The sequence below is a fragment of the Mauremys mutica genome, chromosome 3, assembly GCF_020497125.1.
Source record: "Mauremys mutica isolate MM-2020 ecotype Southern chromosome 3, ASM2049712v1, whole genome shotgun sequence".
In the NCBI taxonomy this organism is placed as follows: Eukaryota; Metazoa; Chordata; order Testudines; family Geoemydidae; genus Mauremys; species Mauremys mutica.
The window spans coordinates 6,596,738-6,623,683 of NC_059074.1; the positions used below are offsets into that span (position 1 = coordinate 6,596,738).

Consider the following 26,946-nt stretch of genomic DNA (forward strand, 5'->3'; position numbering starts at 1 on the left):
TAATAATTTCAGGTTGAAAAAGTCAGACTTCAGTGTACACCTCTCCCTAGTCACTCATCCTCTCCTCACCCCAAGACAGGGAAATGCCCAGTCACCCATTTCCTGTCACTCCCCTCCTACTTTTGTTCCTCTGACAAAAGCATGACTGGCTGGTAAATAGTTTAAGCATCACTGCCCTAATTAGTGCAGCAGGATTCACACTCCCACGCAGAACTTATATAATTGCAACATGTGAAAACAGAACTTATATAATTGTTCAGGGTTGATGACTTACATATTGCAAAACTTTAAATTTATAAGCGATGTCACAGGAAAAACGATGAGGGATTGGTTTAGCCATTGGCAAGAAGCAACACTTCCCTGCTTCTCCTCCCCACCTCTCCCCCGCCTTCACTGTCTGAAACTGGGAGTGAGCCCAACTGCTCAGACTCCCTCCCTGGCTCTAGCACCTCCCTCCCCATCCCAGCCCTTCCCCAGCCTCCTCCTGCTCTGGCCTCACCCTCTCCACCCATCTCCCTGACATAAGAACGGCCACACTGGGTCAGATCAATGGTCCATCTATCCCACCACCCGCTCTTCGGACAGTAGCCAATGCCAGATGCTTCAGAAGGAGTAAACAGAACAAGGCTCTTTATCTAATGATCCATCTCCTGTGGTCCACTCCCAATTTCTGGCAGTCAGAGGTTTAGAGCATGGGGGGTTTGTCCCTGACCACCTTGGCTAATAGCCATTGATTGACCTGTTCTTTTCTGTACTCACAACGGTCTTCTGGATTTGGAATTTATGATCACACACTCACTCACCTGCGCTCCCTCGAGGCGAATACATTTTGCGGCAGGGATATTTACTAGTGGCTTTGCCCTCAACAGGTCTTCAGCAAATCTGTTTTCAGCATCTCTCCCATAGAGCGCTCGAAGCTTTTGAACAGCTTCACCTACATCATCCTCGCCCTCCCCTTCCTCCTCCTCTTCTTCCTCCTCTCTGGGTTTCCGCACAAGCTCCACCAGATTCTTCAGTTCCTCCTTCCATTCCTGCCAGTGCAGAGCAGGGCAAACAGGCCATTGTTATCTTGGGCATTTGGGGGCTGGGGCAGGGGCTGGGCAAGGCTGCTACAGAATAATGCAGGAGTTGGGGCTGGATTTGACTAGGGTTGTACAGGCAGCGGTAGTGGATTTCAGCAGCTATGGCGGTGCCTAGAGCTCAGGCTGGGTGGGATTGGTGTAACAGCATTCCAATCAAAGGGACTACAGAGCTATTTCAGTGCCGAGCAGAGGGCAGGGGATGGGAGCTGGGAACTGGCTCAGTGCTGCAGGAGAAGCTGTGGGGAGCTATAGTGCAGAAGCAGCACGAGTGGTTCCCTGGCTTCTGCAGCAGACAAACCAGCTGTGGTTCCAGCAGCAGGATTCCCCTCTGGACAACTACAAGCAAAGCAGGAAGGGAAGTGCTGTTGCTTACACCTGTCTCCTCCTGGTCCATTAAGAGACCCAGCCCCAACCCTGTCCTCAGAGGACACTCATTCCTTCCTGGAGCCCTTGGCAATCATCAGGCAGAGCTGAGGTTTCATACAGGAAGCAGCCAGCAGGGGCCTTCTGGGCCGGGGAGCCAGCTGCCCTCTCCATAAGACAGAGTTACCCTGTGGAGGGGCTGTGGCTGGCTACACACCCTGCAGCAGGAGACTGTCCTAAAGAACACACCGGGGCCCTGTGCCAGGCTGAGGAATTAGACTTGCCTGTAGTGACAGAAGGTGAATTTTTGCCTCGTAGTTTTTGCTCCGGCTGCTGCTGACTTGCACCATGCACGAGGTGCAGGCTTGGTTCCCCGACACTGGCAGGAAGAACTCCTGCTCGATGATGGCATTGAACAGCGAGCTCTTCCCAGCCCCGGTGCTGCCAAAGAGTCCAATGTAAATGGGGTCCAGCGAAGACTTTTCTTTCAAGGTGAGGAGACGGTTTCTGAGAAGGAGGAGAGAGGGAGGGAGGGTTAGATAGATTCACGTATTTGGGAAGGGCCAGTAGCTTCCTGCCTCACAAATACAGCCCCACTGGAGGCAATGGAAAGACTCCCCTCCTCCCCAATCCCCAAAATGATTTAGATGAACACTGGATCAGGCTCCGCTATCGTTAAGGTTTGGCTGGATGGACAGACAAGTTTTCCTGCCATAAACCATGAACCAAGACCTAGAGCAGCTACAGCTGGCGAGGGGCTAGGAACCCTGGAATACGCCCCTAGAAGCAGGAGGTCTGTGTCATGGAGTGTATGTACCCCCCGCTAGCCATACAGGCACTGCCAGCCACTGCTGATTGGCCGGCTAAGAGCAGCTGGGAGGATAAAAGGGCTGGGAGGCAGAAGGCGGGTGGCTAACAGAGCAGTGAGCAGGTAGGAGAAAGGAACTCCTGTCAGCAGACTACTAGAGAGCTGCTCAGGGAGAACACCCCAGCAAGGGGCGAACACGCCAACAGACCGAAGAGCCTGCAGGGGCCCGAGGGAAGGCAGGAAGGAGCTCAGGGTACTCTCAGAATCAGCAAACCCTGACTCTCCTTGTCTGGCTTGAGGGCCCTGAGCTGGAACCCAGTGGAGTGGGTGGGCCTGGGTTCCCCTACCAACCCCCTGACAGGCCTGAGAACAGAGAGGCTTTCCAGGTTCCTGGACACCAGGAGTGGCCTGAGAGCCCTGCTGAGCTGAGGGAGCCAAAGCCATGCCTTCCCCATGTTTGACTGTGGGGACACCTTTGCACTGAGGCACCACCTTCTGGTCTGATTTAGTGCAGTACGGACGTGTCAACACGGTTGTGAGTCCTGGGTCCAGCCATCGTAAGCCTGGGTTTACAATGCCATGTGGATATGCAACCACAGGCTTGGAGACACCGACTCTCTAGGCATGGGTCCCACAGATCCAGGTTTACAATGCAGTGTAGACATACCTCTAATGGCCTTATTCTCGCCATGTCATACTGTTCAGGGGGCAGGGTTCACCCTGGCTGGAAAAGGCAGCGGGGCCCAATCCCAAACTGGGAGCATCCCCAGAGAGCCACGTAAGCCCAGAGAAGCCTGCACAAAGGCCCTGAGCCGCCATACCAGCTCTTTGCTTCTCCTTGGTTCCTGAGCAGCAACATTCTATAGAACCTGCACTATTAGGGATGCCTCCCGGCCACAATTTCCTCTTGGAGCCCTGAGGGGAGACCCACGTGGGGAAGGTATCTGCAGTGGTGTTCTCTTTTCCAGCAGCTCTACAGGGCTCGGGAATGAACTGTCCCTGCAGCAGGGACATCCCATAATTGTGGGGGGTCTTATACTTTCCTCTGAAGCAGATGGTGTTGCCTCTGTCAGAGAAAGGACCCTGGTCTAGAGGGACCGTGGTCTGATCCAGTTTGTCAATTCTTATGGTGCTATCTAGACACAGGCCTGCACCAGAACCCTGCAGATGCAGGAGTTCAGAGCTTGATCTGCACATTGCGACGTGGGTCTGTCCATAGAGCAGGTAAGCAGAGACTTATGTGAGCATAGGCTGTGGTGTCTCCATCATTAGGCTTTAAAGGAGAAATTAGGCTGCAGACTCACTTGAGATATTTAATCTCGTCCGATATATTATCCTGGGACAGAGAGTTGGTCAGCTTCTCGTACGTAGTGTTCAGAACTTTTCGGATCCTGGATTCCATATTTTCATCTGGAAGGAGGAGACAATTACATGCCAGGAATACACTCAGCTCTCACCAGCTAAGCAGACTTGTGCCAGGTCAGTCAAGGAGGGGAGACCTCCAAGGAAAACCCAGGATGCTATAGGAAATGGCAACGGTGATTCAATAGATGGCTCTTCAGCTCTATCAGCTCCATGGTGCTAGGGGTGCTGTGCTACCAGACCAGTGGTTCTCAACCCGCGGCCCACAGGCTGCTTGCAGCCCAGTCAGCCCACAGCTGCAACCCACATGCCATCCTCAGGGCCGTACAGGTAGTATATATATTGTGTGGATGTGACCCACATATTAACACATTGAGAGCTGCATATGTGGCCATAGGGTGACCAGATAGCGAGGGTGAAAAATCAGAACAGGGAGTGGGGGGTAATTGGCACCTGTATAAGACAAAGCCCCAAATATTGGGCCTGTCCTGATTGTATAGGGACATCTGGTCACCCTATGTGGCCTACAATAGTAAGTAGATTCAGAACCGCTGTGCTAGAGGTTATTTCAGATGAGCTTTAAGGGTTAGGCCCTGTGGCCAGAGTCCACTTGCTGCACCCACTGCATGTAGGGTGGTGGCCAGAGTGGAATTCCCTGGTGCAGAGGACCTGAGCATAATATCTCAGGAATAATGTCACTATCTTGAAAATTTGTGCCCTTAAGGTCTTGGGATGAAAGTGAGTCACTAGAGAACATATGTCTCAGTGGTTGCCCAGTCAAGTGGGAGGGAGTTATCACTCCTCCCTGGCTAGCCAATCATGTCGTGCATTGCTTAATTGTCTGCCTTGCCCCAGCTCAGAGAAGTCAATGGAAAACCATTAAAGACAAACTATAAACCTCCCAACCACTTGGAAGGAGAAAGGAACAATACAGCAAGGAAGGAATGGCCCTGCCTGTGAATAAAGACAAAAGACTGATTCAGTAGATCATAGGATGAGTGGGGGTGGCTCGTGGAAGACTTGGTCCTGGCTACTTGGGACAAGCAAGTGATGCAAAAGACTGAACTTTGGGGTGAGACTCTACTCTGTTAGCTAGGCAAGGTAACTATTAGTAAGTGTAGACCCTAGTTCATGTCTTATGATTTTGTTTTATATGAAACCATTTGTTTCCATCACTCACCCTTGTTTCCAGTTGAATCTCTAGTCTTTCTTTAACTAATTCCCTTTTGTTTCACTATGATTAGGGCCCTACCAAATTCACAGCCATGAAAAATGCGTCACGGATCGTGAAATCTGGTCTCCCCACTTGAAATCTGGTTTTCTGTGTGCTTTTACCCTGTACTATACAGATTTCACGGGGGAGACCAACGTTTCTCAAATTGGAGGTCCTGACCCAAAAGGGAGTTGCAGGGGGGTCACAAAGTTATATTAGGGGGGTTGTGGTATTGCCACCCTTACTACTGTGCTGCCTTCAGAGCTGGGCAGCCAGAGAGTGGCAGCTGTTGGCCGGGCACCCAGCTCTGAAAGCAGCGCCCTGCAAGCAAGAGTGCAGAAGTAAGGGTGGTAATCATAGAATCATAGAATATCAGGGTTGGAAGGGACCTCAGGAGGTATCTAGTCCAACCCCCCACTCAAAGCAGGACCAATCCCCAACTAAATCATCCCAGCCAGGGCTTTGTCAAGCCTGACCTTAAAAACCTCTAAGGAAGGAGATTCCACCACCTCCCTAGGTAACCCATTCCAGGGCTTCACCACTCTCTGAGTGAAAAAGTTTTCCCTAATATCCAACCTAAACCTCCCCCTCTGCAACTTGAGACCATTGCTCCTTGTTCTGTCATCTGCCACCTCTGAGAACAGCCGAGCTCCATCCTCTTTGGAACCCCTTTTCAGATAGTTGAAAGCAGCTATCATACCATACCATACCATGCCACCCTTACTTCGGCCTTCAGAGCTGGGTGGCCAGAGAGTGATGGCAACTGACTGAGGGCCCAACTCTTCAGGCAGCAGCGCAGATGTAAGGGTGGCAATACCATACCATACCATGCCATCTTGACTTATGCGCTGCTGCTAGCAGCAACTCTGCCTTCAGAGCTGGGCTCCCGGCCAGCAGCTGCCACTCTCCAGCTGCCCAGCTGTGAAGGCAGCGCTGCCACTAGCAGCAGCAGCAGCAGCAGCAGTGCAGAAGTAAGGGCAGCAGTATCACAATACAGTACCCCCTACAATAACCTTAACTTAAATAGCTGAACTCATGACATTTATGATTTTTAAAATCCTACGACTGTGAAATTGACCAAAATGGTCCGTGAATTTGGAAGGGCCCTAACTATGATTAAACTCAAGAACTGTGCGTGCTACAGGAGCAGTGGGCTAAGGTAAAACTGGGATACATTTTTCCTTTGGGAACAGAGGATCTGGGATTTCTGTGGGTATCCAGTGACCAGTGGGACACTTCAAAGGCACACAGGGGCTTGCATGTGTCTATTGTCAGCCTGCAGGGCAAAGGCAGGGCTGGTGTATCCCAGAGGAGAGTGCTTGCGTGGCTGACAGGCTGGTCGTATTATAGTGCTAACTCCCAGCTGGCACAAAACTCCCTCACACTGGAAACAGATGGCAACATGGTGGCTCACAGCCCTGTGTACCCTGAGAAGGAGTAATGGTCTCAAGTTGCAGAGGGGGAGGTTTAGGTTGGATATTAGGAAAAACTTTTTCACTAGTAGGGTGGTGAAGAACTGGAATGGGTTACCTAGGGAGGTAGTGGAATCTCCTTCCTTAGAGGTTTTTAAGGTCAGGCTTGACAAAGCCCTGGCTGGGATGATTTAGTTGGGTTTAGTCCTGCTTTGAGCAGGGGGTTGGACTAGATACCTCCTGAGGTCCCTTCCAACCCTGAGATTCTATGATTCTATGAGAAGCATCACAACTTCCATGGAGTGCTGCGGCCCTGATCCTCCCCTGCTGCAAGTGACACAGAGCAGCCACATGAACATGGGCTGGTGCAGCCTTGCACCCTATCCCTGGGGCAGGAAAGCGGCTTCTGTACCCTCAACCACAGCCAGAGCTGGGTCCAATTTTGCCCTCTCCCCAAAGCCCTGTGTATTTCAGGCACATCCTGGGCACAGCTCCCCAGTATCAGCAGGGACTGGGGGCAGTTTTTCATACTTACAGGTTTTCAGCAGCTCTTGTTCTTTCGGTGCGAATGCTCGATACATGTCCAAACTCCTCTTTTTCTTGGCAGGTGATTCATTTATATCTTCCCCCTCAGCACCTTTTCAGATTAAAAGGGCCCTTCTCGTTAGTGTGATTGCGCTAGAGATGGACACCAGCTACAAGTCTCACTAATAAAGGACCTGAGGTTCAGTACAGATGGCATGCGGAGACACTGACCCATTTACTGGTATAAACCCAGCACTGTTATTTGCATTACAGTACTGCTGGAGGCTGAGACCGTGCTAGGGGCTGTTCATACACTAAGACCTGGCTGCACTTATTCATGCCTTTGTCACCTCTCGGCTGGGCTACAAAAATGCAATAAACCTGGGCCTGAAACATTCAGCATTTAGGAAACTCCAAGTAATATAAAACATGGCAGTGCATTGCCTCAACTATGCACGCTACCACGAGCTCATAACTCCTGTTCTCTGCTCCCTAAATTAGCTTTCTGTAGAATCATAGAATCATAGAAGATTAGGGTTGGAAGAGACCTCAGGAGGTTATCTAATTCAATCCCCTACTCAAAGCAGGACCAACTTCAACTAAATCATCCCAACTAGAGTTTTGTCAAGCCGGGCCTTAAATACTTCTAAGGATGGAGATTCCACCACCTCCCCAGATAACCCATTCCAGTGCTTCACCACACTCCTAGTGAAATAGTGTTTCCTAATATCCAATCTAAACCTCCTCCATTGCAACTTGAGACCATTACTCCTTGTTCTGTCATCTGCTACCACTGAGAACAGCCGAGCTCCATCCTCTTTGGAACCCACCTTCAGGTAGTTGAAGGCTGCTATCAAATCCCCGCTCACTCTTCTCTTCTGCAGACTAAACAAGCCCAGTTCCCTCAGTCTGTCCTCGTAAGTCATGTGCCCCAGCCCCCTAATCATTTTTGTTGCTCTCCGCTGGACTCTCTCCAATTTGTCCACATCCTTTCCGTAGTGGGAGACCCAAAACTGGATGCAATACTTCAGATGTGGCCTCACCAGTGCCAAATAGAGGGGAATAATCAGTTCCCTCGATCTGCTGGCAGTGCTCCTACTAATGCAGCCCAATATGCTGTTAGCCTTCTTGGCAACAAGGGCACACTGCTGACTCATAGGCAGCTTCTCGTCCATTGTAATCCTCAGGTCCATTTCTGCAGAATTGCTGCTTAGCCAGTCGGTCCCCAGCCTGTAGCAGTGTATGGGATTCTTCTGTCCTAAGTGCAGGACTCTGCACTTGTCCTGATTGAACCTCATCAGATTTCTTTTGGTCCAATCCTCCAATTTGTCTATGTCACTCTGGACTCTATCCCTACCCTCCAGCATATCTACCACCTTCCCCCCAGTTTAGTGTCATCCGCAAACTTGCTGAGGGTGCAATTAATCCCATCATCCAGATCATTAATGAAGACGTTGAACAAAACCAGCCCTATGACAGAACCCTGGAGCTCTCTGCTTGATACCGGCTACCAACTAGACATCCAGCCGTTGATCCTGTTGAGCCCGACGATCTAGACAGCTTTCTATCCACCTTATATTCCATTCATCCAATCCATACTTCTTTAACTTGCTGGCAAGAATACTGTGGGAGACCATATCAAAAGCTTTGCTAAAGTCAAGATATATCACATCCACTGCTTTCCCCATATCCACAGAGTCAGTTATCTCATCATAAAAGGCAACCAGGTTGGTCAGGCATGACTTTCCCTTGGTGAATCCATGTTGATTGTTCCTGATCATCTTCCTCTCCTCCAAGTGCTTCAAAATGGATTCCTCAGGGACCTGCTTCAGGAATTTTCCAGGGACTGAGGTGAGGCTGACCACTCTGTAGTTCCCCGGATTCTCCTTCTGCCCTTTTTTAAAGATGGGCACTATATTTGCCTTTTCCCAATCGTCTGGGGCCTTCCCTGATCACCACGAGTTTTCAAAGACAATGGCCAATGGCTCTGCAATCACACCCGCCAACTCCCTCAGCACCCTCGGATGCATTGCATCCAGCCCAATGGACTTGTGCATGAAGCCCTGTCAAGTTTAAGGTCTTGGTCCTCATCTTGAAGACACTCCATGGCCTGGTCCCAGGATACCTAATGGACTCTCTAAAGCTCTGTGATGAAGACCGTGGTCTATAAGTTCACTCCTCTGGCCCAATGGAACTCTCAACTCTACGAGCAAACCTCGTCTGTGCAGCAGACTGAACTTTCCCTGGGCTGCTCCGGGACTGTGAAATGGACTCGCCCAAGAACTGAAGACCATCACAAACCTCACCACTTACTGGTTCATGTGCAAAGTGCATTTCTCTGACCTTGCCTTCTCTGTAGCATTAGGTATATTTAACAAATGATAAAGTGCTTAACTCTCCTTACAGTTAGAAAGCTTTCCTAATATCTAACCTAAATCAGGGGTGGCTCCAGACACCAGCACAACAAGCACGTGCCTGGGGCGGAGAGCCGCAGGGGGTGGGCAGCCTGCCGGTCACCGTCAGGGCAGCACTCAGGCAGCCTTTGGCGGTGTACCTGCTGGAGCGCTGCAGGTCCCGTGGTTCTGGCGGCAATTTGGCAGCGGGTACGCTGAAGCCACGGGACTGCAGATCACCCACAGAAACGCCGCCGAATGTACGTGATTATGGACCGCCGGCAGGCATGCCGCCAAAGGCAGCCTAACTGCTGTGCTTGGGGTGGCAAGAAACATAGAGCCGCCTCTGACCTAAATCTCCCTTTCTGCAGATTAAGCCATTTCCTTTTTGTCCTACCTCCAATGGATATGGAGAATGATTGCTCACCCTTCTCTTTGTAACAGCCCTGAACATATTTGGAGATTTATCAGGTTCCCCCTCAGGCTTCTTTTCTCAAGACTAAATAGGCCCAGTTTTTTAACCTTTCCTCACAGGTCAGATTTTCTAACCCTTGGATCAGTTTTATTTCTCTCCTTTGGACTCTCCAATTTGCTAACATCTTTCTTAAAGCATGGTACCCAGAACTGGACACAAGACTCCAGCTGAGGCCTCACCAGTGCTGGGTAGAGAAGGACAGTTACCTCCCAGTGTCTTACTTACAATACACCCCACAATGATATTAGCCTTTTTCACAACTGCATCACACTGTTGACTCATATTCAGTCTATGATCCACTATAACACCGAGAGCTTTTTCAGCAGTACCACTGCCTAACTGGAGATGCCCCATCTTGTAGTTGTGCATTTCACTGTTTTCTAAGTGAAGTCCTTTGCAATTGTCTTTACTGAATTTCATCCTGTTGAATTCAGACCAATTTTCCAAGTTTGTTATGTCACGTTTGACTAAGAAACAGGGTTGAAAACAGTTCAAATGTCAGGGGCAAAGTCCTCAGCTAACTCGGCAGAGCTCTGCTGTCTTCAGTGCAGCCACACCAATTTGTACCGGCTGAGGAGCTAGCCCAGATTGTAAGCAGGTTTCAACCTTGATTTGACTTTAGCAGCTCAGCCCTTGCTCTGTGCAAAGCCTAAGACTGACAGACACAGGACACTTTCTTGTTTTCCCCCTACTGGGCTTAGAGGTTTTGCACTGGCACCCATCACTGTGGTATCTCAGCACCTCTCAGCTTAACTAGATTGACATGGCCTGGTCCCTACATGGCAATTAAAGACTAGCAGCTGGCCTGGGTCAGCTGACTCAGGCTGCAGGGCTGTAAATTTCCTGTGTAGGCATTTGGGCTTGAGCTGGAGCCTGAGCTCTGGCACCCCGTGAGGGGGAGGGTCCCTGAGCCCAAGCCCAAGTCTGAACATCTACTCAGCAATTTTTGGCCCCTCAGCCCTAGTCAGCTGACCTGGGCCGGGCCTTTTATTCCAGTGTAGCTGGATTTTTCTCAACACTTCCAGCTTTCCCCTCTGGGCTCCGGCCAAGCAGGGAAAATCTCCTATTTCAGAGTTATAAGCAAGTGAGAGCTTAGGGTTAACACTGAGATCCTGGGCCAGATCTCCCACTGGTGTAAATCAGTGTATGATGAGCTACACCACCTGGGGATCGGTTCCTCTACATGAGTGGTCACCAACTGGTAGAATGCGATCAATTGGTCGATCGTTGGGCCGCTGACAGTCTCTCTCAGGATGAGTTAGGGTTGTCATCCCTCCCAGTTTCACTGGGAGTCTCCTAGAAACGGGCTCGATCTCATGGAGGTTACTGCAGCCAGTCCGGGAGAATTTCGGCCACTAAAAGTCCGGCGGCGCAGTGGGGCTAAGGTCGGCTCCCTGCCTGCCCTGGACCCGTGCTGATCCTGGAAGCAACCGGCATGTCCCTGTGGCCCCTGGGGGAGGGCAGAGGGGTCTCCGCATGCTGCTCCCGCCCCAGCGCCAGCTCCGCAGCTCCCATTGGCTGGGAACAGGGAACTGTGACCAATGGGAGCTGCGTGGGTGGTGCCTTCAGGGAGGGGCAGCTGGCAGAGCCACATGCCTACCCCCAGGGGCCGCAGGGATGTGACGGCCGGTTCCGGGAGCGGCATGGGGTAGGGTCAGGCAGGTAGCCTGACTTAGCCCCACTGCATCACCTACTTCGAACCCCTCGGCCTGAGCTCAGAGCACACACCCCTTCCCACACCCCAACCCTCTGCCCCAGCTTGGTGAAAGTGAGTGCGGGTACAGGAGAGCGAGTGACGGAGAGAGGGGGGATGGAATGAGTGGGGTGGAACCTCAGGGAAGGGGCAGAGTAGATCCTGGGTTGCACGTAAATTCAAAAAGTGATCTTGTGCTTAAAAAGGTTGGAGACCAGTGCTCTGCATGTAACAATGTTCACAGTAAGAATATGGTTTCAGAGTATATCATCTTACCTGAGCATTCAGGTTTTTTGTGTGACATTCTAGCAGAACAGTTCCAAGGTTACTACCGAGTTCCAGCTGACACTGGGTTGTTAGTGCTTTTCAAAACCAGGATGCATTCAGATTTGAAGAAGATTGAGGATGACACTGCAAGGTGTAATTATCACAAGAGCTGCCCTAGGGGAAAAAAAGGTAATAATTGGAGATATACCAATCTCCTAGAACTGGAAGGGACCTTGAAAGGTCATCAAGTCCAGTCCCCTGCCTTCACTAGCAGGACCAATTTTTGCCCCAGACCCCTAAGTGGCCCCCTCAAGGATTGAACTCACAAGCCTGGGTTTAGCAGGCTAATGCTCAAACCACTGAGCTCTCCCTCCGCTGCTTAAAATGAGGGTTACGTTCTTAACTGATCTGTTTTGTGTTTAATCATCTGTGTCATTAGCTTACGACATTTACACCTTCCGCAGCTCCACAGCGATTTTCTTATTACGTGGGATACTCAGACCGTATCCACACTGGGAATTTGCACCAACTCCGGCCAGCACTGCCCCCTAGGTGCAGACACACAAACCCGCTATTTGCACTGGTGCAGTTGATCCCATGCTAGAAAGCAGGCTGTTACATCTTTGCTGGTATCAATCATCTCAAGTCTTCCACAAAGGGGTTCAGGTACAAAACAAACTGGGGTAACTATCTGCACCTAGCTAGCTACAACATGGGCTAAGCTGCACTAGTGAAAATCATGGCTTCGGATGACTTCTCCCATTTACACCAGGGCTTTGCACTGGGGCAGCTACCCCAACAGCTGGAACTGGAGCAAACCCCCAACACGGACAAAGCCTGGCACTTTTATGAGAGTTTGTAACCAGCTCTGATGCAGTTAATACTCGGCAGCAGGCCAGGCACTCCCATACCACAAGGAAGGATCCTCCCTACACACTTGGACCCCACCCTCCCTCTGCAATGGAATCCTAAACTGTACTATACGGTTCAGCGCTGCTTGGCACGGTATGTCACTGTGTGACATTCCCCTCTGATGTTATGACATTAGATCTCCCGAGCTCTGAATGGTAACTGGTGTTGGTGAAAAAACAATTTTAATTAACCTGTTTTAATTAATGTAATTAATTAGAACTGCTAGGTCACTCCAATCCTTGACTCTGGGAGCCATCCATACCCTGCTCTGCTCTGAGAACCCCCACTCCTGGGCTGTTCACACACAGCCTCCAGCATGTAAGCTACTCCTTGTATTGTACAACCGAATGACACTAGCCACTATCTCTGGTCCCAGACACAACCCTGGGATGTTCCATCTTACAGCGTCCAGTTATGCCTGCTGGAAGCTTATATGAGTTCATCAATTTAACAAAAACATTGATATGTACCAGGCTTGTTATCCCAAGGGGAGTCTCTGACACACTTCAAACCAAATGCACTGCTTCAGGTAGAATAAACAAACAAATTTGTTAACTATAAAGATAGATTTAAGTGATTATAAGTCAAAGCATAACAAATCAGATTTGGTCATATGAAATAAAAGCAAACACATTCTAAGCTGATCCTAACACTTTCAGTGCCCTTACAAATTTAAATGCTTCTCACCACAGGCTGGCTGGTTTCTCTTCAGCCGGGCTCTCTCCTTTGATCAGCACTTCAGTCGCTCGGTGTGGTGTCTGTAGGTGTAGGTGGAAGAGAGAGAAGAGCTGGCAAACGTCTCTTCCTTTTCTCGTGTCCTTTCCTCACCCTTGGCTTTGCCCCTCCCTTCAGAGTCAGGTGAGCATTACTGAGTTTCTCCAAGCAAGGCTGAGCAATTCCCCTGGTGTGGCCGCAAGCAGGTGAGTCATTGCATTGTAGCTGCCTTGCTGGACAATGGCTGTTGGTGAGTTGTTTGACTCCCCGCTCGAGTGTTGGTTACTTTCCTTGCTGTTGCCTCTGGGGAGCTAATATCTGGCTGATTCCCCCAACTTACAGCATGTTTTAGTGACAACCATACTACACAATTCTCATAACTTAATATGCATTAATGATATACATATATGGATAGAGAAATGACTTTCACCAGATCGTAACCTTTCCCCTGATACCTTACAAGGCATGCTTTATACGCAAGATCCCGATTATATGAAAATGAGGAATATGGGGGTTATAGCACGCTCAGGTACAGAATGTCACAATGTGACATACCTTATCTAAGCTGGTAACAGCTATAGCTAGCAGTGCACTAAGGTATCTTACGGTCTTGGAGGACACATGTCTGGCATCTCTGTCTATAAAGGAAGCTCTGTAGCCAGACGGTATCTGGTACAAGAGCCTGACCTACTACGAGCAGCCCTGCAACCTTCTGTGTAAAAGAAATACATGAATGAGCCTACACTAAAAAATTAGGTTGGCTTAACTACATCTGTCAGGGATATGAAAAATCCACACCCCTGAGTGGCGTTCTTAAGCAATCTAAGCCTTCACGTAGACAGAACTAGGCTGAAGGAAGGATTCCTCTATTGACCTACCTACCATCTTTCAGGGGGTGGATTACGTACACTGATGGGAGAACCCCTTAGGTCAGCATAGGTAGTGTCTCTGCTAAAAGGCTACAGCGCTGCAGCTGTGCTGCTGTAGGATTTTAAGTGTAGATAAGCCCAGTGTCAGAGGCAAAGGCAAGGTGGGTGAAGTAAAATCTTTTATTGGAACCTGGTGAGACAGACAATCTTTCGATCTTACACAGAGCTCTTCTTAGAACACAAAACGAAGGAAAGCAGCCATAAAGGTTGCAAACAGAAATAAACAAACAAGAAGCAACATTGGCAGGAGGATCTCATGAACATGCTTCTCTTCAATGCCCCAGCAAACTTCAGCTTTGAAAAACCTAGAGAGTGGACAGACTGAAAGCAGCATTTTGGAAGATGTTGCTGCAGACCTTCAGGCATCATCTTCACTTGATGCTGTAGGGAAGCATAGCTTTAAATCCCTTCCCTTTACCGAAGACAAGCCCTAAGGTGACTGACAGAATGCTGGCCCTATTTGATGCACACGTTATACCTCAGAGAACTGTGGTTTATGGAAGGGCGTGTGTTCACCAGAGATGTCAACAACCAGGGGAATCTGCTGAATCGGTCATAAGCGCTTTGCATGCACTGACAGAAAACTGTGATTTTGGAACTCTAAAAGATGAAAATATTAGGGCTAGTGTGGTTATTGCCTGCCAGATAAGTCTCTCTCAGTAACTACAGTTAAAGTCAGACTTAAACCTTCACACAGTTGCCCAAACAGCAAAGGCCTCTGAACCTGAGCAGCAAAACAAACTTCACAAACCTGAAAAACCAGAAACAAGCTTAGAAACTGTAAACAGACTCAGGGAGAGCTTCATATGTGCTGCGGCTACCCAGAGCCAAGCCCCCTGGGGAGCTTCCTGCTCAGGCCGGGGTCCAGCCCCAGGCGCCGCCTCTTCACACCGGGCCCGGCCTGCCCGGGGCGCCTCCTCCTCAGACCGGGGCCCAGCCCCCAGGTGCCACCTCTTCACACCGGGGCCAGCCCGCCCGGGGCGCCTCCTCCTCAGGCCGGGACCCTTCCCCCAGGTGCCACCTCTTCACACCGGGGCCAGCCCGCCCGGGGCGCCTCCTCCTCAGGCCGGGACCCTGCCCCCAGGTGCCACCTCTTCACACCGGGGCCAGCCTGCCCGGGGCGCCTCCTCCTCAGGCCGGGGCCCAGCCCTCAGGTGCCACCTCTTCACACCGGGCCCAGCCCACCCGGGGCGCCTCCTCCTCTGGCCGGGGCCCTGCCCCCAGGTGCCACCTCTTCACACCGGGCCCGGCCCGCCCGGGCGCCTCCTCCTCAGGCCGGGGCCCAGCCCTCAGGTGCCACCTCTTCACACCGGGCCCAGCCCCCCCGGGGCGCCTCCTCCTCAGGCCGGGGCCCTGCCCCCAGGTGCCACCTCTTCACACCGGGCCCAGCACCCAGGTGCCTCCTCCTCAGGCCGGGGCCCTGCCCTCAGGTGCCACCTCTTCACACCGGGCCCGGCCCGCCCGGGCGCCTCCTCCTCAGGCCGGGGCCCTGCCCCCAGGCGCCACCTCTTCACACCGGGGCCAGCCCGCCCGGGGCGCCTCCTCCTCAGGCCGGGGCCCTGCCCCCAGGCGCCACCTCTTCACACCGGGGCCAGCCCGCCCGGGGCGCCTCCTCCTCAGGCCGGGGCCCTGCCCCCAGGCGCCACCTCTTCACACCGGGGCCAGCCCGCCCGGGGCGCCTCCTCCTCAGGCCGGGGCCCAGCCCCCAGGTGCCACCTCTTCACACCGGGGCCAGCCCGCCCGGACGTCTCCTCCTCAGGCCTGGGGCATCTCTTCTTTAGGCTAGGCCCAGCCCCTCCTGGCACCTGCTTATCGCACCAGGGCCCGGCCCCCTGAGGCGCCTCCTCCTCAGGCTGGGGCTTTTCAATCATATTGTAGCTCTGCATCTATTGTTGTTTGGCCCCTCAGGCCGTCACCCATATTTGACCCGCCCCCCCCTTCCACCTTCTGAGGGGCTGGGCCACCTGCCACTCATTCATCTCACACAGACCCTGCAGTTTGACCGGCCAATCACTCGGCCGCTCAATTGCAAGACCTGCCCCTTATTGGCTCCCGAGCCTGGGACCCCAGCGTGGTTCCCACTTCTCCTGGTTGCTGATTAGCTGCCTTTTCGGGTGTGCTGAGCCTCTCTCCTCCCATAGGGTGGGAAGGGGGGACAGTGCTGGCCAATCAGGGCTGCCATGGGGGGCAGGGCTGGACTCTGGGGTTAAAACTGAGGTTCCAGATGCATGAGTGCGGCTCTCGCTGGGAGGGGAAGATTTCCTGGATGGGGGGAAACAGGAGGATGGATTTCCTGTTGCGGGGGGGGGGGGGGGGAGAGCCCTTTTGGGGGGAGGGGAAGCCAGTGGGAGGGACAGGAAGACCCTGGGGGAAGGGGACTGTGTGTAGGAGGAGATCTCGGGAAGATGTGAATGGGGAGGAGAAACAATATTATCCTTAATGCCTGAGCCCCAGCACCTCTTCATTTACAAATCAAACACCAGGCCCTGCATGACAGCTAAAAGTCATCATCATAAAACCCGGGCAAGGAGAGTTTAGTCCCAGGAAAACTACAAAGCCTTTTAGGCTAAATGCACAAGATGTGGAAAAATTCATTGTCCAAGGGATGCACGTCCAGCTAAAGACACGGGATGTAATAAATGCACGAAATGCAGACATTTTGCAGCTGTTTGCCATACTAAGGCAGTCATGAAGCTGACTATGATTACCGACAGTCAAGAGCCATTGTTTCTGGGATCTGTTATGTGTGATGACACTGAGCCAGCCTGGAAAGTGAAACTGAATATTCACAGAAAGACTATTGACTTTAAAACTGACTCAGGAGCAGGTGTGACAGTCATATTTGAATGGGCTTACAATCACCTTCAGTCCCTCCCAGAGTTGAAGTCACCTAACTAGTCCTGGAGGTATTCTGAACTATATGGATCAGTTAACCATAGAAACACTTACAAAGATAAAAGGTTTGCATTCAGAGTGCATGTGATCAAAGGATCAAAGACCAAGAAACTTCTCAGCCACAGAGTGGCAGTCATGATGGGCCTAGTGAGAAAGGCGGAAGAACTCCATGGAATATTTACTGCAACTGGACCTCTGAAAGGAGATCCAGTACAAATAATCTTGAGAAACAATGCTGAACCATGTAGAATAACAAGACCTCTACAAGACAGACCTTGAAAGAGAGTAGCTGCAGACTTGTAGAAATCAGAGCATATCATTATCTGATCGTAGCTGATTATTTTTCCAGGTATGTAGAAATAATGTACTTGGAAAACACAGTATGCTGCAGTGTCATTGAGAAGCTGAAATGCACTTTTGCTCCCTTCGGTATTCCAGAAGAACTAGTGATGGACAATGAACCAGAATTCACCACAGCGGTAAGTCAGTCCAAATGAAATATGATTTTGGTTATATTAGGAGCAGCCCACATTCCCTACAAGCAAGTGGGCAAGGCTGAGACAGCTGAGAAAATCCAAGAGCAGTAGGAAGAAATAGGTCGTCTTCTGTGCTAGCCATCAACACCAATATGGATATAGTCCAGCACAACTCCTGATGAGAAAACAATTCAGAACTGCTGTTCCAGCTGAGGAAAGGGATCCATCTCCAGAATGGCCAGACATGAATAGCCAAATCAGATTAAAAAAAAAAAGCTTACACACACTTTTATAACAGATGTCACTGTTACAGAACTGCCAGATCTAGAACCTGGTGCCCATGTTTGCATCAAACTGGATGGAGAAAAAGGAAAGACAACTTCTACTGTCATAAAGAAAACAAACAACCAAACAAAAGAAGAATTCAGGGCCCAGATCATATGTAATTGAAACTGAGAGTGGAAAGTTCAGCAAAAACTGTTGTATCGGGAAACAGAGACGAGACAGAGCTGCAGTGAGGCGTCCCTGGGTAGTCCCAGACCGCTGCTTTTTATTCTCTTTCTTACAGACTTGTTACTCAGTATTACATGATTGACATCACACAGGTTACTTATTACTATATGATTGATACACCTGTTTACTTCATTCTGATTGGTTAAGGCTGGTTCCCATCACCGGGCCATTGTCTTGAGTGACTAGCATAGCATAGCAGAAAGTGCATACTATACTGTGCTAATGTATGGTTCAGTGAAGGGACAATGTGGCTTGCCAACATTTGTACCTACACTGTACCTTCAAAAAACCATTGATATCTACATTTTGTTCCTCAGAAAGAACAGAAGCAGTGCTGCCAGTTAAGTCATTGGTTGGAAATTTGAATTGAAATTGCAACATTAATATACACCTTAAAAGCTTATACAGTATATGATAAAATACTAGTGCCTGAAAAAGCATAATATTTTTGAAAAGTATGACAAAGACTAGCTTCCTCACACAGCTGTCGTTTTTTATGACAACATTGGTGCATTTGTTTTAGCCAACCTAATCATTTTAAATTATGATCTGTGAGCAAGGTCTGAATGAGCTCTTCCCTGATAGTTAGTGGTGAGCCAGGAGGTGTTACCTATCAGCTCTGTGTTCTTGAGAACCAGGGCGCAGTACCCAGCCTGTCTGACTCACGAAAGATCTCTCCCTCCCCAGCCTCTGCTTGAACCAAAGCCGATCAGACAACAGACTTACAAAAAGCAATGAGAAGGCAGTGGGAGACACACCTAAACCCCTGGGATAAGGCTGACAGGATTAGGGAAATTCCCCTAACCTCATTTGCATCGAAGATGGACAGGGAGGGATCCTATTAGCATACAGGCCTGCACAACTCGTAAAGTGGCAAGGGCCATATTACTCCAAATAAAACAGCTGAGGGTCGAACCCCCCCAGCCCCGCCAAACTGCCCCCCTCAGTGCCGCCGAACCCCCCTCCCTGCCCCATGGAAACAACCCCCCCCAGTGCCACTGACACACACACCCCCAGCACCGCCCAGCCCCCCCAAAACAACCCCTCCTTCCCCAGCGCCGCCAACCCCCTCTGCACCATCCAACCCTCCCCCCGCCCCATGGAAACAACCCCCCCAGCGCCACTGAAACACACCCCCCCAGCACCGCCCAATCCCCCCCGAAACAACCCCTCCTCCCCCCGTGCCACCTGCCCCATGGAAACAAACCCTTCTTCCCCAACACTGCCCCACTGAAACAGCGGTATTGAATCTTGGTAATATGTTATAGTGGGCCTCTAAGGTAGTATAATTAAGGTAAAAGAAAAATGTCTTTTTGCTAGAAGTAGAATAAGCTCTTCCCCCCACTTTGTAATCAGTTGCCCTGTTGAATGAAATGAGGTGTGACTGAGGAAGGTGTGGAAGGCAGCACCTCCAGACAGCTGCACCCCGTGGAGAGGGGATGGGAGCCAGACCAGATCAGTAGAACAGGTCAGCCACCAACTCACAGCTCACCTCCTCAGCCACCGTCTCCCGCCGCCGGCTCACCTGCCCCCCCCCGCCACTGCCGCCTGCTCGCCTCAGCCCCCCACGCCCTCGGCTCACCTACTCACCCACCACCACTGCCTGCCTGCTCCCTTCCTCAGCCCCCCACATCCCGGTTCACCTACTCACCCCCCACCACTGCCCACCCGCTCGCCTCCTCTCCCGCTGCTGGCTCACCTACCCCCCCGCCACTGCCCGCCCGCGCTCACTCATCTCCTCAGCCCCCGTCCTTCCCCCGTCACTTGCCTACTCATCCCCCGCAGGCCGCACAATGAGCCCACGTGGGCCGCATGCAGCCCCCGGGCTGCATATTGTGCAGGCCTGGCACACAGAATGGACAACAGAGATTCCAAGGCAAGAACCGCACTGAACTCTGGGACCAGAAAAGCAGGGAAGCACTGCATGATGGGGAATCTCTGCTCCAGATGTGCATGAACCCAGGCCTGCACACGCCCAGCTCAGCAGTTATCAGACCAATTCTAGTAATAAATCCTTGATTGGTATCCAAAATACTGAAGCTGCCTAATTGCATTGTGGGATACCTGGAAGGAACACTGAACATAGCCAGGAATGACCAGTTCCTATTGTCTAGCCTGCACAAAACAACTGTGGTATACTCCCTTGAGCCATCAGTTTACCCACAAACAAATCTAGTGTTCTCCCTTGAACCATTGTTCTTTCACTAGATACGCCGCCACCCACCCATGCTCAAGTAAGTGCTCTGATGCCTGGATCCAAGATCTGCATCAGTGCCACTGGGACTTCATCTTCTCCTGACTGATCGTCCCGGGGCTCTGCCTGTCTCCAGCACTCCGGACCCTCACGACCACCACCACCCCTGGGACCCCCGATCAATTCAAGCTTCATGGAGTGGTGAGAACCCAGCTCTCTCTCTCTAGGTGTAGCCTTCTGACCCTGACTTGTGTGATCAGTTCTAGTTTTCTAAACCTGACTTTTGTAATCAAATTTAAGTTAGATTTAATATTATCACTGTTTTGTTTGTTTGGCTCCCTTGTATGGTTATTACCTGGCAATAAATAACTGTCATGCTTAAGCTGGTTACTTCTCTCTCTCTCTCTCCCCACCCTCGTGGGTGTTTTTTGGCTTCCCCATTAGCTCTGCAGCAACGCTTCTCGTACCTAAACTAAAGATCCCTGCAGCGCCCAAACATCTGGTGGGGTTTGCTCATCAGGTGGGTTACTACCAGAACAACTGTAACGGGAAAGTGGGGAGAGGGACGTGCTGAACCTGGGGCATACAAAGGTGGCAGCTTGGAAGTGCTCGACCCAGCCTGCTGAGTCCAGGGGCATAAGGGGTCAGCTTGGGAGTGCTGATTAACCTGATCCTCTCAGACGTGCTCTGTTAGTGTGTGTGTGTGTTCATCTGATTCTGGGGCTGGAGGAACCCAGCCCTGGGGAACCTAGGTCCTGCAGGATCGCTCCATTGGGAAAGGACCTTGCAGCAGGGAGAAGTGAGCTCCATATTAGAACACAAGTGACACAAGCAGAACATTGATAGAATTACAACTCTCCCCCCCCCGCCCAATGGAGAGTAACCCTCATAAATGAGCATACCCCAAACTAACAGCAAATCTGGTAACAAATTGGTGGAGGAGTGCAGACAGCACATGACCCCGATCACATAGTACTTGTTGAGTAGTTGCTGCGGAGTGGGGAAACTGAGGCACAGACCTGGGGAAACTGTCTTTTTTCAGAAAAAGCTCCTTTAGCGAAGTACCTCTCTCAGACTATTTGGTAATGTCCTGTAATTTTTACGTTAAGAATCATGCTTAGAATAACAGTAGAACTGTGCAATAAGGAGTTGTGCCTTAAAAGTAGGGATTTTAGAGCAATACTGTCACTGCGTGAAAGGGCTTTTGGTAGGGATCATTAGTGAGATGAGGGAAGTAGAGCTTGGCTGCTCGCTTGAGACAGGAGAAAACCAACAGGTTAGAGAGCTGGGTAACGAAGAAGGGGAAATGCCCTGGGAAAGGGGGTGCTTTTAGGGTGAGAATCCCCTGATTGAAGCGAGTCTGAGCTTTGAACAATATTGTACAACCTTTAAGCCACGGCATAGTGGAAAGAATTGGCTGCTGCCTGGGCATTATTTTATGTATGTCTGGATGTGGTTGAAATGATGAAGGGAAGGCGGGAGGTGGAGCTGGAGAAAAAGCAGTTACAACAGCGTTTGAACAAATGGGAGACAGATGGGTGTGAATTTATAGCAGAAAAGCTTAAAATGGTGACTGTACTTAGAAATATGCAAGACAAGGCCAGCAGGAATGCAGAACAGTATAGGAAAGAGTTAACACACAAACAGATTTTGTTAGAGGCAAGAGCAGCAACTCGCTTTCTTGTAGATGAGACTAAGGCAGCAGCAGGCCAGCAGAAGTGTGAGGCAGAGATTAGTAAATTGTGTGCCTAACTTAGCACCCACAAGCGGGTGGTAGTGGCTGTAAAGTTGAGGGAGGATTGAGATTTGCAGCCCCCTGGGAAAAAGAAATAACCCTTGATGCTGACCCCCAACACCCATTCAACTCTGATTGGCCACAAATACATAATGTTGCCCCTGTTTCCACAAGGGAGGTTAAGCACATACTTTCAGGAGCCTATCTTCCCACACTGGAGCTGGTCACGTAATACAGGGATCTCATCCTATTCGCATCTCCTAATCGGGCCAAGGGTAATGATAAGTCACAAAAGCAATTTCCTTGGAAACAGAGTGTAGCCTCCTTTCCTTGGGCAACCATCCAAACAAACAGTGGAACACAAAGGAAAGATTTGCATCCCAGCAGAATGGCTGGTAACATGACACTTGTTAGAACCCGAAATATCCTATATGCAAAGTCACTGTTGTATGCAGCTGTGGCAGAAGAACAGAAAGAAAGAAACTGAAAGAGAGAAAAGCAAGAAATGGCAATGCCTTTAAGGGCTGGTCTACACTAGGGGTGGGATCGATCTAAGATACGCAACTTCAGCTACGTGAATAGCGTAGCTGAAGTCGAAATACCTTAGATCGAATTACTTACCGTACTCACGGCGCGGGATCGACGTCCAGGCTCCCCATGTCGACTCCGCTACCGCCGTTCGCATTGGTGGAGTTCCGGAGTCGACAGGAGCGCGTTCGGGGATCGATATATGGTGTCTAGATGAGACGCGATATATCGATCTCCCAGAAATCGATTGCTACCCGCCAATACGGCCAGTAGTGAAGACGTACCCTAAGATGAGCAACTGCCGGATCTCATTCCCATTGACTTTAGAGTGTGCAGAATCTGGCCCTGAGATTTTTGATTTTAGACACAGTGATGGCAGATGACAGAACAAGGAGCAATGGTCTCAAGTTGCAGTGGGAGAGGTTTAGGTTGGATATTAGGAAACACTATTTCACACTGGAATGGGTTACCAAGGGAGGTGGTAGAATCTCCATCCTTAGAGTTTTTTAAGGGCAGGCTTGTCAAAGCCCTGGCTGGGATGATTTAGTTGGGCTTTAAGCAGGGGGTTGGATTAGATACCTCCTGAGATCCCTTCCAACCCTAATCTTCTATGATTTACAAAGCAAGAAACAAACAAACAAAAAATGAAAAATGAAATATGAAAACACCTTGCTCTCATAATTTGTTGTGATAAATATACTTTACACACATATCTTGTATAGAAATACAGGGGTCTCATCCTATTCGCACTGAAGTCAATGGAAAGGCTCCCTAAGGATGATGAATGAGACCCATTGTGAGTGTGTTGCCATGTATACGTAGGTTTTAGAAAGTCTGCAAATTTCACCTTTTAAAAGAAACCATGTTAAACCCGTAACTACATCCCTACCCTGTGCTGCTCATACTCATGGGCACTAATAATACTGTCAGGTCTGACCCGCAGCAGATCAGCAATGACTACCTGGCTCTGGAAGCTAAGGTGAAGGAACTAGGGGTTTAGGTTCTATTCTTATCCATCATGTTGGTTGAGGGTAAAGGCTCAGGCAGGGACATGTGCCTCCTGGAGATGAATGCATTGCTGTGCAGATAGTGTCCACGAGAGGGCTTTGGCTCCCTCAACCATGTGATGCTGTGGTCTGCTAGGAAGAGATTGGGTCCACCTGACCAAGATGGGGAAGAGCATCTTGAGTCTCCGACTTGCCAACCTAGTGAGCAGGGCTTCAAACTAGGCTCAAAGGAGGCAGGTGACAAAAGACCACAAGTATTAAAAAAAAGGCGACCTTAACAGAGGGTTAGATTTTGGGAGAGACACAGAAAATTATAATAGGGTAAGAAGGCACAAGAGGGAAATCAATGGGGGAATCTGATCAGTATCTATACACGATACAGATACAGATATCTATACACGAATGCAAGGCAGACGGGAAATAAACGGAAAGACCTGGAAGTATTAGTACATCAGAAAAATTATGATTTAATTGGCATCACAGAGACTTGGTGGGATAAAACTCATGACTGGAATGTTGGTATAGAGGGGCATGGTTTGTCCAAGCAGGACAGGCAGGGTGCAAACAGAGGAAGGGTTGCAACGTACATCAAGAATATATATACAGATTCTGAGGTCCAGAAGGAGGTGGGAGGCAGACGAGTTTCACAGATTCACAGACTCTAGGACTGGAAGGGACCTCGAGAGGTAATCGAGTCCAGTCCCCTGCCCTCATGGCAGGACCAAATACTGTCTAGACCATCCCTGATAGACATTTATCTAACCTACTCCTAAATATCTCCAGAGATGGAGATTCCACAACCTCTCTGGGTAAAGATGAAAGAAGTAAAAACTAGGGGTGATGTCACAGTCGGCCTCCTACAATAGGCCAGCAAATAAGAAGGTGGTAGATGAGGCATTTCTAGAACAAACAACAGAAATATCCAAAACATAAGCCCTGGTACTAATGGGGGACTTTAACTACCTAGATATCTGACCAGTACGTTCTTGGGATGTACTGGGGACAATGTTTTGTTCCAAGAATTGGAGGAAGTAACCGGGGGGAGGCAGCCGTTTTAGACGATTCTGACTAACAGGGTAGAATTGTTTGCGTCTCTGAAGATGGAAAGCAATTTGGGTGATAGTGATCATGGAATGATAGAATTCATGACTGAAAGGAAAGGAAGGAGTGAGAGTCACAGAATAAGGCCGTGGAATTAAAACAGCAGACTTTAACAGAGAATTGGTAAGTAAGTGTTACCAACTCATCCAGGATTCTCCCCAGGGCTTAACCTTTGGTGGTGGAGTGGCTGACTATACAGAGTCGAGGTCTTCTTTGAAACCTTCATTTAACAGCAGAAGGCATTCATACAGTCATTTCCCCGACTATAAGCCAGCTATCCATTATAGTCAATAAAAAGTCTTACCTTTTAATGACCGGGGAGCTCGGTGGGTTGAGCTGGATTCACTGTCCAGATCCTTCTTCCTCAGGCTGATCCTTCTGCCTCCGCCTCATTCAGCTCCTCCCTTAACACAACAGTTTCCTATGACACTTGCACTGAGAGATCAGCTTTAATGATGCATTCAAACTAGCAACAGTCAACTACTAAAGCAAGTGCAAGAATACTTGTTAACTCTTTCCTAATTGCTTAAGAGAGGGAAAGAAAAGAAAGAAAACGTAATGAAGAACAATCAATTCTACAGTGAATGTGGTACAGCAGACAAAAACACAGTTAACAGTCAGCCCTATAATCGGTGCATCAGAGCAGGTAAAACACTCAACACTCAATTCAGCAGTCAGTGTGGCAGGGCAAGTCCCATGCACTCAAAGGGTCAACCTGAAAGCAGCAAGCAGCAACCCTTAGCTGTGCATGCAACAAGGGCAGCTGTGCTCCAGATGTTCTAGAGGAGCAGACAGAGAATTTTCTCTGCTCCTGCTATTGTAGGACCTTACTGGGAGCTCATGGGAAGAAAACCTCAAGGAAAAAGGAGATCAGGAGAGCTGGCAGTCTCAAGGCGACAGTATTACAGGAACAACTGCAAACTATCTCAATACGAAGGAGAGATAAGTAGAATGGTAAGAGGCCAATATGTCTCCATCAGGAGCTCTTTAATGACCTGAAAATAAAAAGGAATCCTACAAAAAGGGGAAACATGGACAAATTGCTAAGGAGGAGTACAAAAGAATAGCCCAAGAAGGTAGAAAAATCAGAAAGGCTAAGGCACAAAATAAGTTAAATAGCAAGGAACACAAAAGGGAACAAGAAGAGATTCTTTAAATACATTAGGAGCAGAGAATGAGAAAGGAAAGTGCAGGTCCTCTACGTAGCGGGGAAGGAGAGCTACTAACTGATGATATCAAGAAAGCGGAGGAGTTTAATGCCTGTTTTGCTTCGGTCTTCACTAGAAAAGTTAATGGTGACCAGATACTGAACACAATTAATATTAACTAGAGGGAAGGAATACAAGCCAAAATAGGGAAAGAATGGGTTAAAGAATACAGTAACTCCTCATTTAAAGCTGTCCCAATTAATGTTTTGTTGTTACATTGCAGATCAATTAGAGAACAAGCTCATTTAAAGCTGCGCAATGCTCCCTTATAACGTTGTTTGGCAGCCCTCTGCTTTGTCCACTGCTTGCAGGAAGAGCAGCCCATTGCAGCTGACTGCTGGGGGCTTGGAACCAGGGTGGACCGGCAGCCCCCCCCCCATCAGCTCCCCGCTCCCCTAAGTTCCCTGTGTGGCAGCCGCCCAGCAGGCTATCAATTGCCAGGCAGTTCAGCTGACCCTTCCCCCACTGCCATGTGCTGCTCCTGCCCTCTGCCCTGGAGTTGCTCCCCGGAGCCTCCTGCTTGCTGTGCGGGGGTGGGGTGAGGGAGGGGGGCTAATGTCAAGGTGTCCCCCTCCCCCCTGCTCCTGACCCCCGCGTACCCTATCTCCATAGAGCAGCGGGGGGACACACAACAGGGCTCAGGACAGGGCTCAGGAGGTAGGAAACTTGCTGGCCGCGGAGGCTGTCTCAACTTGCTGATCTACTTAAAAAGGTAATGACCTAATAGTGGTGTCAGCGTACTTAAAGGAGAAATGCACATCTCTCTCTCTCACACACACACACACAGCGTGTGTGTCTCTGTCTCTATCTGCCATGCTGTCTCTCTGCCTTCCATTCATGCTGCCTTGTAGAGTGTGAGGCTACATTAACAACGTGTTAACCCTTAAGGGATCAGCCGAGTGCTAGTTCATCATTTAGCAGTAAGGCATTCCCTGGGAAATATCCCACCCTCTTCCACCCTCTGACTCCACCACCTCAACCAAGCTTCACAATCATCATTGCCATGTACAGTATTAAATTGTTTGTTTAAAACTTATATTGTGTGTATATAGCCTTTTGTCTGGTGAAAAAAAATTCCCTATTTACGTTAATTCTTATGGGGAAATTGGATTTGCTTAACATCGTTTCGCTTAAAGTAGCA

At 49.8% G+C, this 26,946-nt stretch overlaps 1 protein-coding gene across 1 annotated transcript in view; it reads right to left on the reverse strand.

Moving 5' to 3' along the window:
- LOC123367552 (nuclear GTPase SLIP-GC-like) overlaps positions 1–13,613 on the reverse strand; it is an 82,759-nt gene extending 69,146 nt beyond the window's left edge. The window contains exons 1-6 of the mRNA XM_045011870.1: positions 13,193–13,613; positions 11,603–11,767; positions 6,776–6,877; positions 3,558–3,663; positions 1,730–1,952; positions 804–1,031 (exon numbers count right to left, since the gene is read on the reverse strand). Of these exons, the coding sequence (XP_044867805.1) occupies positions 804–1,031; positions 1,730–1,952; positions 3,558–3,663; positions 6,776–6,877; positions 11,603–11,630 (687 nt within the window). The 5' untranslated portion in view covers positions 11,631–11,767; positions 13,193–13,613. The remainder of the gene's footprint in view (positions 1–803; positions 1,032–1,729; positions 1,953–3,557; positions 3,664–6,775; positions 6,878–11,602; positions 11,768–13,192) is intronic.
- Positions 13,614–26,946: the final 13,333 nt, after the last annotated feature.